General features: G+C 41.9%; 1 protein-coding gene across 2 annotated transcripts in view; it reads right to left on the bottom strand.

The window, feature by feature from the left end:
* Nucleotides 1-5,763: 5,763 nt before the first annotated feature.
* Nucleotides 5,764-11,300, bottom strand: part of AGO4 (argonaute RISC component 4) — a 38,504-nt gene continuing 32,967 nt past the window's right edge. For both annotated transcript variants that reach the window (XM_069545904.1, XM_069545992.1), the window contains one exon: nt 5,764-9,601. In XM_069545904.1, the coding sequence (XP_069402005.1) occupies nt 9,493-9,601 (109 nt within the window). In that variant the 3' untranslated portion in view covers nt 5,764-9,492. The remainder of the gene's footprint in view (nt 9,602-11,300) is intronic.

Here is an 11,300-nt window from a genome sequence, read left to right as displayed (position 1 = left end):
TTTCAGTTGGTTCTGAACTGTTGTAGGGGAAGGGGAATGATTTATTAACCGCCTAAAACCTCAACATCTACTCCATCTGACTGGTGAAATCTACTTGTATGTAAAAACTCAGCTCAAGGCTTCCTGTGTTCGTGACAACTTCCTGATGTTCCCTCCCACGTGTCCCTGCTTGCACTTCCGGTGGTGCATGTGGTAACACTTAGCTGCTCTCCTTTATTGATATAACCTTCTTCCTCCTCCTCCCTTTAAATGTGTAAAAGTCTCAAAAGCATGAAGAAAAACCATACTTTACTGATCTTTGTAGCCTCAGTGCTTAGCACAATGCCAAGCTGGCAATAGGTATTCAATAAATGGTTGCCTAACCCACAAAATGACATGACTTCAGTCTTGAAAAAGGGTAACTGTTCATTATGTAATAGTTAATGAAATAACATAATGCAGAATCCTGTATGTATATGAGTGCTCATTGAAAGGTGATATATAAAATAAATTGCCGTTGTGTTTGGTATCTTTTTTTACAAAAACTGTTTTTGGCTATGCTGGGACTGCAAGGAGATCAAACCAGTCCATTCAGAAGGAGATCAGCCCTGGGATTTCTTTGGAGGGAATGATGCTAAAGCTGAAATTCCAGTACTTTGGCCACCTCATGCGAAGAGTTGACTCATTGGAAAAGACTCTGATGCTGGGAGGGGTTGGGAGCAGGAGGAGAAGGGGAAGACAGAGGATGAGATGGCTGGATGGCATCACTAACTTGATAGACGTGAGTCTGAGTGAACTCCGGGAGTTGGTGATGGACAGGGAGGCCTGGTATGCTGCGATTCATGGGGTCGCAAAGAGTCGGACACGACTGAGCGACTGAACTGAACCGAACTGATGCTGGGTCTTCATTGCGGTGTGTGGGATTTCTCTAGCTGTGGCAAGTGGAGGCTACTCTTCTTTGCGGTGAGCTGGCTTCTGTTCTTGAAGAGCACAGGCTCTGGGCATTTAGGCTCAGTAATTGTGGTGCATGGGCTCAGTTGCTCTGTGACATACAGAATCTTCCTAGACCAGGGATGGAAACTGTCCCTTGCATTGGCAGGTGGACTCTCTACCACTGGACCACCTGGGAAGTCCCTGTGTTTGGTATCCTTTTAACAATAATTTTTTCAACTTTTCACTACTGCTAAAGTCTGAATTGCCTACCCTCCAACACCTCTCCCCCCATGCATATGGGTTGTGGGAGAGTAGTTAATGTCACATGGGACACTGAGACTCTAAGGGCAGCCAAGTGAAGGAAGCTGGAAAAAACAGGATTAAAACCAAGACAAACCAAGTCCAAATGCCAATCAAGTTCAGGGGCCAGGAGCAGGGGCAAGGAAAGAGATCACAGAGATTGGAGTGCAGAATTAGAAGAGAGGATCACTAGTGAGCAAAGGTTAGAATGGAGGGGAGTTCAAGCATGACTTTCTTAAATATTTGCGGGAGGCTATGGATTTCATTTGTTTCATGAATGAATTTACAATTTTTGCTATTTTATTATTTTCCCTCAAGTTGTTCCTACTGTTACAGTCTCTTCTTGTTGAATGAATATGGTATCTTCTTTTATCTTTCTGAGAATATAAAATACAATTTGGATTGGGGGGAGCTTTCTTGTGCTCCCTTTGCATGCTCTATTTTCTTTGAGTTGCCTTTACTTTTTGTCTTCTGACTTTTGTGTTGAGGAATTTCCTCAAATAATAATTAGCTAACATTTGTTGAGCATTTACTATATGCCAGACACTGCATGCTGGTTTCGCAAAGGTGAATAAGACAAAGCTCTAAGCAGGATAAGTACAAAGATGCCTAGGCCTATTAAAGTCAATGTGTAGAAAATCAAAAATAAAGAAAAGATACTAACAGTGTTACCAAAAGGCTTGGGGTCTGGCTGCTTGCCACTCAAAATCCAATAAACAGGCCAGATTGGTGAAAAGGAAAGCGTTAGTTGCTCAGTCATGTCTAACTCTTTGTGACCCCATGGACTGTAGCCCATCAGGCTCCTCTGTCCATGGAATTCTCCAACCAAGAATACTGGAGTGGACTATCATTCCCTTCTCCAGGGGATCTTCCTGACCCAGGGATTGAACCCTCATCTCCTGCATTGGCAAGAAGATTATTTACCATCTGAGCCACACAGGTTTTAGGGGGGAAAAGGAAAGTTTCCTTTATTTTGGATGCTGGCAACTGGGGCAGGGAGGGATGTTGGCCATCTATCCAGAGGCTGTCTCCCACCACCGCTCGCACTGGCAAACAATGGGGCAAGAGTTTTTATAGACAGAAAGAGGGGCCTACATGCAGAGACAGCACAGTAAGCTCTGACAGTCATCTTCAGATTGGACATCAGTGGTCTGACCAGTGTCATCTTGATTGTTTGAGGTACAGTTAATCTTCAGTTCCAGGGTTGGCGTGTTTCCATTTCTTTGAGGACAATTCTGGGAATTGTGGCAGCTCATGTCGTGGGTACAGTCTGGCCATCATGCAGTTAACTTCTCCACCTGGTGAGGGTTTCGGTATCTTTAAGACAGCTCACAGGGTATGGCTCAGAATATTATCTATAGCCACTAAAGGCTTTTGGCTACGCTTAATGAGTACATTGTTATTATTTGGTCTCCTCTGACTGTTTTCCTTTGTTTCTGTATGTTCTCATTTCTCTGATTAAACTTATTCTTTGACTAAAGTTTTCCACAGGCAAAAGGCAGGCAGGGGACATAGGTGGCGCAAGAGGAGGGGTGGTGCAAGGAACATAGGATCCTGCAGGTTCAAGAGCAGCCTATCCGAATCAGTGTTCCCTAGAGAAACAGAACCAGTAGAGTACGGATGTGCATAGAGATAGATAAGGCATTCCAGGTGGTTCAGTAGTAAAGGATTCTCTTGCCGAAGGAGACGCAGGAGACTCAGGTTCAATCCCTGGGTCAGAAAGATTCCCTGCAGGAAGAAATAGCAACCCACTCTGGTATTTTTGCCGAAATAATTCCATGGACACAGGAGCCTGGTGGGCTATAGTCCATAGGGTTGCAGAGTCAAAGATGACTGAGCAACTGAGCATGCACGCACACACACATAGATATATAGATAGATATACTCATGTCTGTCTCCTTCTCACAAATTTACTTCTGTGCTTACTCTCTCAGTGGCCCTATTATCTACCCAGCTACCCAAGCCAGAAAACTGGGAGCCTTTCTGACGAGTCTACTTCCTCCTCCATACTCTCCAAATCCGCTTTCCCAAAGTTCTGCTGCTTCTACTTCCTTTCTTTTCTGGCCGTCCTGGGTCTTAGTTGCAGCAAAGGGACTTCTCCTCTAGTTGAGGCTCCCAGGCTTAATTGCTCCAGGGCATGACGGACCTTAGTTCCCCAGCCAGGGACTGAACCTGCAACCCCTGCACTGGAAGTCAGATTCTTAACCACTGGACCACCAGGGAAGCCCCCTGCTTCTTGTACCTTCTGAATAACTCTTGTGTTCAGTCCTTCTCTCCAACTGCACCATCACTGTTCAAGTTCATGCCTTATCATCTTTAGCTGAGTTACCACAATAAAACTCTAACTTCCCTTCAACAGAACTTCAGCTTCAAACTACCCACTACACTACCGACAGCATAAGTAACGCAAATCAGACTGTTCTATTCCCTTGTACCTGTGGACAAACTCTAAACTCCTTAGAATGCCATTCAAGTCCTGTCCTGCCAGGAACTGGTGCCTCTGTGATCCAGTTCTAACACATCACTTCTCCCTACACACCCCTTACAATCTAAGAGTATTGAAATTACTTGTAATTCATCCAAACAAGTAATGATCTTTGTTTTCGCCTCTGTGTCTTTGCCCATGACAAGAATTCCTACTTCCACCTTGTAAAACTCATTTATTCTTCATAAGACTCAGTGGTAAAGAATCCAGCTGCAACACAGGAGACCCAAGAGACGCAGGTTCGATCCCTCAGTCAGGAAGATCCCCCAGAGGAGGAAATGGCAGCTCACTTCAGTATTCAAGCCTGGAAAATCCCACAGACAGGGGAGTTTGGCAAGCTACAGTCCACAAGGTTGCAAAGAATCAGATATGACTGAGCATGCACGCATTATTTGTAAGACAGCTCAGTCATGTCATCTAAGAAGCCTTCCTTAATCTCGCCAAACTGGGTTAGCGACTGAAGGGGTCCCATGGTTCCACGTAAATATTTCTCATAGTACTTAACCCTCAAAGCTACCTCGTGACATATACGGCTCCCAAGTGAACTTTTCAATGACCAGAACTTTGTCTTTCATCCTTGTATTCCCCGGCACAAAATAGGAGCTTTAGAAATGTTTGTTAAACTAAAATAATTTCTCTCCTTCTCCAGTCAACTTGTAATATAGTTGCTGGTTTCCCCACCTGATTTTTTTCTTCTCCTTAAAGACATGCCAATAGCTTCTGGAGAATAAAGACAACGGCTTTGAGCCAAGAGACCGAAGAGGCACATGCCTTGTAACGATGTTGTGACTCCCCTGCTTGCTGGCCACACCGCACCCCCGCCCCCAACAGTGGGCACACGATCCATTGTAGCTATTGTAACACATCCCGCATGGATGTACGTGACTGTAACACAAATGGTAGGGGATGAAGCAGGAGGAAGGCCATTTGGACTCACTTGAAACACACAAAATAATGGGGTTCCCATAGGAAAGAGGGATTCTATTACCTAAAGAAGTAATAAGTGAAAGAATTGGGGTAGATAAAAATTATAGCTACTATAACCTACTGTAAGGAACTTGAATGTCTAGAATCCCCTGGTTCCCTTCTTATTCACCTGGCAAAGTCTCATGCTTCATGAACTAACCCAAAATTCATGACTCTGTAGAGTCTTTCCTGACGTCCCATGACAAAAAGTTGTTGCCCTTTTCAAGTTCCTATAGCTTCATGCTCAGTAGCAGGTATAATGAAGTTAGAGAGGCCTGGATTCAGATTCTAGCTTTGACTCCTCATCTTTAAAATGAGGCTACCACTATCGACCTCAAAGGATTGTTTTGGGGATGTCAATATAAAGTGACTGCATACACTGGGCACTCAGATAATGTTAATCTTGCTGCCTCCTCCTCCCCACATTATGCTGTATTAAAATGAATTCTTTGAAGAATTAAGTTTTTACTTTTCTGTGTTGCAACCTAGGCAGAGCTTGGCATATTCTGGGCTCATGATAAATGATTGATAACAAATATGGAGAAGAGGATACTGTACTGATGGGAAAAAATAACTACCTGTAGTAAAGTTGGCTATTAGCAGGACTTGGTCCTTTGGTAAACTATAAATTACCTGAGTATAAGTGCCACATTGTATAAATCTCTGCATTATCCTTGCCATAACTTAACAAAAGAGCTTTGCTGTTAAAAATTAAAAGACAGGAGATTGGATGGCCCCAGGATGGGTGAATTCGGGCAGCTCCTCCTCTCAAGAAGTCAGTCTTATAAAGTATGTGGCCATACTGCCCTCTGGAGCCTGCAGATTTTTCTCAGAAAATCACTGAAATAGATCTTCCTGTTAAGAGCTATACCCAGAACCCGGATGAAGCTTGTCCGTTTTCACACGTGAAATGTTCCGAGAAACTCTTCTAAATTTCCCAAATGCCAATTTCTAAAAATAGGGAGACCCAGGAGTCACAAACATGAAGTTTCCCATTGTTCTTCCTTCTCAAACTTCTTTTTAAAAAGTAACCATGTGTATTGCCATGATAGTATAATCTATATTTTTTAGGCAGTTGACAAAAACAAAACAAAACAATATTTGGCAAAACAATGCCAATTTATTCATTTTTGGACACATGAACACAAAATATCCCTGCAGGCCAAAAAAAAAATTTGCAAATTTAAACAACCATCATCTTATCTCAACATGGGGATATCACCCCTCCCTTAATAGTTTAAAAAGTACCTCGTATTGCTAGAGACATACATCCAGTCCAAATTTAATAAAAATACATTTTAAAACATTACAAGTCTAACAATATCGAAACAAAAATGACACCATTAGTCAAATGAACAAATGCAAACATTTTTTTCAGTCACTAGACATAGAAAGAGCATGAATATGTCAATAGCAAGGGATAAGAGAATGGTTAATCAATAACAAGATCTTCCCTTTAATTTTGCAAGGAAAAAGTCCTTGGAGTTGAAGCAGTATTGATACAATGCCCTCAGCCTCCACTTTCTTAAAATGAAAGCAGAGCTACCACCTTGCTATTGAGCAAGAAAATCTTACAGCACATCCACAAAGGGTCGCTAGGGCAGGGTGGAGAGGGTGGGCCCGGTTAAACAGTGGATTACCTTTTCATACAGGTAGCTGAACCAGTTAGGTAAGCTCTGATATAGACTGGGCACCCGATCCTAAAACACAGACTGTATAGAATATGTCTGCTTGTAAATCGTCACCTTTGGAAGCAGCAAATAGAAATTATAGTACGCGTGAATATGTTCTGCCTGCCAGAGTGCTGGCTGTGTTCAGCCAGTGAGTTCACTTGGCAGCTAACCACCACAACAAAACATCATGGGTTCAACATTTGGATCTTCACCACTCTTTGAAGGTCCCTGTGCCTTCTCCCCAAATTGTTACTCTTTAGCATTGCTACATTTAAATCTTTCACACCACATGACAGTGCCTAAACAGGCGGCATTAAAAAAAAAAACAACCCAACAGTCTAAACCTACTCCTAGAGAATGCACACTTCCCATTGATTGACACATGCATAATGATTCAGTCAGTCCCGGGGTGCACTGTGTTCCAACTGTCACGCCAAATTAAAACTATGTTTTCAGACCTGCATGCAAGAGTATTGCTGCGGCTCTGATTCTGCAGTGATTACCTCTTAAAGACTCACCCCTCAGCAAGTTTTTCTCCCCAACAGTCTCAATTCTCTGTCCTTCCTTTTGTCTAAAACCATAGCATTGCACCCTTCAAGGTACTGTTTTCCTATAAAAATAGGCCTCCCGGCTTTTCCTCCACCACTACACTGATTTGCCCCAGTGTACTAGGACTGACTGAGGTCTTACGAACTATAGTTCAAGGTCGAGCATATAGCCCAACAGCAGGCAGGCGAGTCAGGGTTTCCTGGCACTCTGCCTCGCTCCCTGCTTCATACATGCCAGGAGGTGGTGAGAAGGGACGCTTCTTCTGTGCGTTATTAACAAGCAAGTCCGAGGCACTCAAGTCCAAATGTGGTGCCCATCAGCCAGCCAGCTACCAAGAGTTTTTCACATCCTGGACACCAGCAAGTCCTCCATCTCCTAAGAAAACTTTTGTTTTTCCTCCTCTTGGGTCAAGGGTAGCCAAGCTGAAGGATATTTTCTGTGCTCTCCCTGAACAAGTGTGAATAAAAAGCAGCAGCCAGCGAGCGCCTCACCAACGTGTGCTGATTTGTAGTGCCCAAGTGAGGTATTTGCAAAAAAGGAAAATCTTAAGAAACTAACATCTGCCATCTTCTTCACTCCTGCCCATGTTGTGCCTCAATTACAGAGCTTGCTTTCATCCCCCTCTATGCAGAGAACAAGGATGTCTGCACTCGTATCTTAATGAGCTTTTAGGATTCGATATACATTATAAAACTCTCGGAGACCAGTCTCAGCAAACACTGGTGGCATTGCTGATCAACAGCACATGGAAATGTAAACTTTAATGTATTTACAAGCTTGTTTAAAAGACTGAAGGAAAACAGTGCTTTATATTGCTGGGGTTTTGAGAAGGCTAGTTTAAGAGATTTGGATCAGCTAATGAGTTCAAGCAACATCCTTCACTGTTAGATCCAGTGTTTCCCCCACCAGCAGTTTCTAGACAGAGGTGGCAAAATTGTTTTACCACATTGTATGTGTCTCCTCCCCCGGCACCTTCCTCAACCATATGGAGGGGCTCTGGGCCTTTTATCCCTCCTTCCAGCTCTCACTCCCAAGGTTCCAGGACAGAGAATTACAAGTCAGTAAAAGGTGGGCTGGGAAACACTGCCTGGAACTATCAAGACTCTATGTAACTGTTGTCCATTCACAAAGTATTATCTACACTAAATACAAAATACATTTTCCCCCACATTGTAACTGATGCTTGCTTTAGATCAACTCCCTTTGTTTGAACAAGAAAGGAATCCTGTCTCCCTGTGAACAGAATCCAGAATCTATTAAGAAAAATCGACCTTTACTATGCAGCTTTAGTTTAATAAAAGGAAGGAAACCCCACCAAGTGTATTTCAGGTTGAAAGAGAAGCAAAACATTTGCGCTACAAGTAATTGTGAGTGACCTTGATTCCCAGGGAAAAAAAGTTTTAAATGCTGGTACATTTTTGCAAGATGCAGCATCGCTCAAGGTACCCTAAGGACTGGCAAAGCCTATCCAATAAGGAAGCATCCTGGTTCTAGCTTATTTTAAAACAAAGTGATAGGACACCAACTGTGACTATAAAACAGATTAAAAATAATTCTTTAAAAAGGCATGGAAATATATGTCTTTTCTGATCAGCTTCAGAAATTGCCAGATTATGATCTATAAGAAACAGCTGATAAAAATCATACCGAAATCTCATCTAAAAAAGTACATTGTCAGGGGGAGGAAGAGGAGGGACCTTAAAAAAATGCTTATTGCCAAAGATAACTTTCTATGAGAAAAGTTTAAAAATCATTTAGATCTAACAAATCACACAGCAGCATAAAATGGGCACTTTTGAGAACTCTGAAAAATACTAAAAGCTAATATTTTTTTTTTCCAAAGAGGGGGAAACATGAGTATTTTTGCCATGGCAGTGTTATCTGTCATCACGGCATGCATCACGTTTGTCTGTGTTACACATTCACAAAAGTCAACCAAATAAGAGAACTGCCTGTCTGAATCTGCAGCCGAATATAGTGCAATTGCCTGGCAGCCTGTACTTGCACCAGCACCAGTCTGTAGAGATCAACAGAGAAAAGTAGTAAAAACTCATAAAATTCTGTAAAACTTACAAAAAAATTAATGCTCGTTCAAGGCATTTACAGTGGCGAAGTCAGAAATCTCCATTAAAAAGCCTATGGACCCACACAATTAAATAGTTACACTGAACTAAAGTAGATTGTTTGGTTTTTCTCTCCCATTTATGCACACGCCCCACTCAATGAATACAGAAAAAAGGAAAAAAATCGTCTCTGGGAAGACTAGAGGGATGCGGTGAACACCACAGCTAGCAAAATAGTCCATAGAAACCTTTCTCATAAAGTCCTTTAGAAAGTTCAGGCTGATCAGCCTTTGCATGATGAGGTAAAAATTCAGTCCAGTGCATCAGAAAAGATAATCTATGAGTATCTATTACTTTTTAAAAATGGCTCAATTTTGTTGATGCATCAGACAGTGCTGTGAAGTATAGATTCAGTGCAACTATTCCGAGTTGCTGGTAGAAGACCACCTGAAGTCAACTTGGCTCTCTCTAGAAGCAGTAGGCATTTGAAACATTTTGAGGCTGCGTGGGATAACACACTGGTTGAGTTCTTTTTCTGAGACTCTCAGGCAAAATACATGGTGTGCTGGGTATCATGGTGGATTTGCACAGCTTTAGCCAAGGCCTGAGGATCTCGGCCATTGCTCTGTCCTGACACATGACTGCCTTCCGCACTGTAAAGAAAAGAAAGCAAAAAAAAAAAAAAAAAGGAAAGAAAAAAACAGTGTAACAAAAGACCACTTCAAACTTCAGGTTTCAAATAGCATGAATAGTACTGGATTTGAGATCCTGAGCTCAAACAGTGACTCCTTAGATAATCTGTAATGTCTCTCTAAACATCAGTTTGCTCAATTGAAAAATACAACTTATTTAGACTGTTGCAATAATTAAATAGAATAGTGTCTGCAAAGACCCAGATCTTTATCAGTGCCTAAGCAAGGACTTCCCTGTCTTTTATGTCTGGTTAATGCCCACGTGTTCCTTAGTTTTCAGTTAAATGTCATTTCCCCCAAAGAAATCTTCCCTGATTCTGAAGTTCAGGTCAGAGCCACATGAACTATACTTTCATGAAATCCTCTACTTTTATTTCACTTGAAAGATCATTATTTGGATAATTATTTATTCCTCCACCAGGATAGAATCTCCAAGAAACTAGTAAATTTGTCTGTCTTACCACTAAATCCTTAGTGCCTGGTATATAACAGTGTCTCAGTAACCATTTGATGAATCAGTGAATGTGCTGAGCACAGTGCTGGAACATAATAGATACTCAGCAATTGTTACTATGCCACCAGCCTCTCTTGTCTTCCCCTTACTAGCTATAGGACCCTGGACAAGTAACAACCCCTCTGAACTTGATCTTTTAGAATAACAATAACTTCTGAACATACCTCTTAAGGGCACCATGTGATACAAAGGGCTTAGTAAATGGGAAATTATCATCTCTCCTGAGTTCTCTACTTAAATTATTATTACCCCCTATCATCTAGGCTCAAAATCTTGGTCATCTTTTACTTCATCCTCTTCTCTGTCATGCACATCCAACTGACTGTTGAATAATATCTATTTTATCCTTTATGATTATACAGTGGAAGTGAGAAATAGATTTAAGGGCCTAGATCTGATAGATAGAGTGCCTGATGAACTATGGAATGAGGTTCGTGACATTGTACAGAAGACAGGGATCAAGACCACCCCCATGGAAAAGAAATGCAAAAAAGCAAAATGGCTGTCTGGGGAGGCCTTACAAATACCTATGAAAAGAAGAGAGGCGAAAAGCAAAGGAGAAAAGGAAGGATATAAGCATCTGAATGCAGAGTTCCAAAGAATAGCAAGAAGAGATAAGAAAGACTTCTTCAGCGATCAGTGCAAAGAAATAGAGGAAAACAACAGAATGGGAAAGACTAGAGATCTCTTCAAGAAAATTAGAGATATCAAGGGAACATTTCATGCAAAGATGGGCTCGATAAAGGTCAGAATGGTATGGACCTAACAGAAGCAGAAGATATTAAGGAGACGTGGCAAGAATACACGGAAGAACTGTACAAAAAAGATCTTCACGACCCAGATAATCATGATGATGTGATCACTAATCTAGAGCCAGACATCTTGGAATGTGAAGTCGAGTGGGCCTTAGAAAGCATCACTACGAAGAAAGCTAGTGGAGGTGATGGAATTCCAGTGGAGCTGTTTCAAATTCTGAAAGATGATGCTGTGAAAGTGCTGCACTCAATATGCCAGCAAAAACCCAGCAGTGGCCACTGGACTGGAAAAGGTCAGTTTTCATTCCAATTCCAAAGAAAGGCAATGCAAAAGAATGCTCAAACTACCGCACAACTGCACTCATCTCACATGCTAGTAAAGTAATGCTCA

Source organism: Ovis canadensis, chromosome 1 (genome assembly GCF_042477335.2).
Source record: "Ovis canadensis isolate MfBH-ARS-UI-01 breed Bighorn chromosome 1, ARS-UI_OviCan_v2, whole genome shotgun sequence".
Classification (NCBI taxonomy): Eukaryota; Metazoa; Chordata; class Mammalia; order Artiodactyla; family Bovidae; genus Ovis; species Ovis canadensis.
This window is presented reverse-complemented; position numbering and strand designations above follow the sequence as displayed.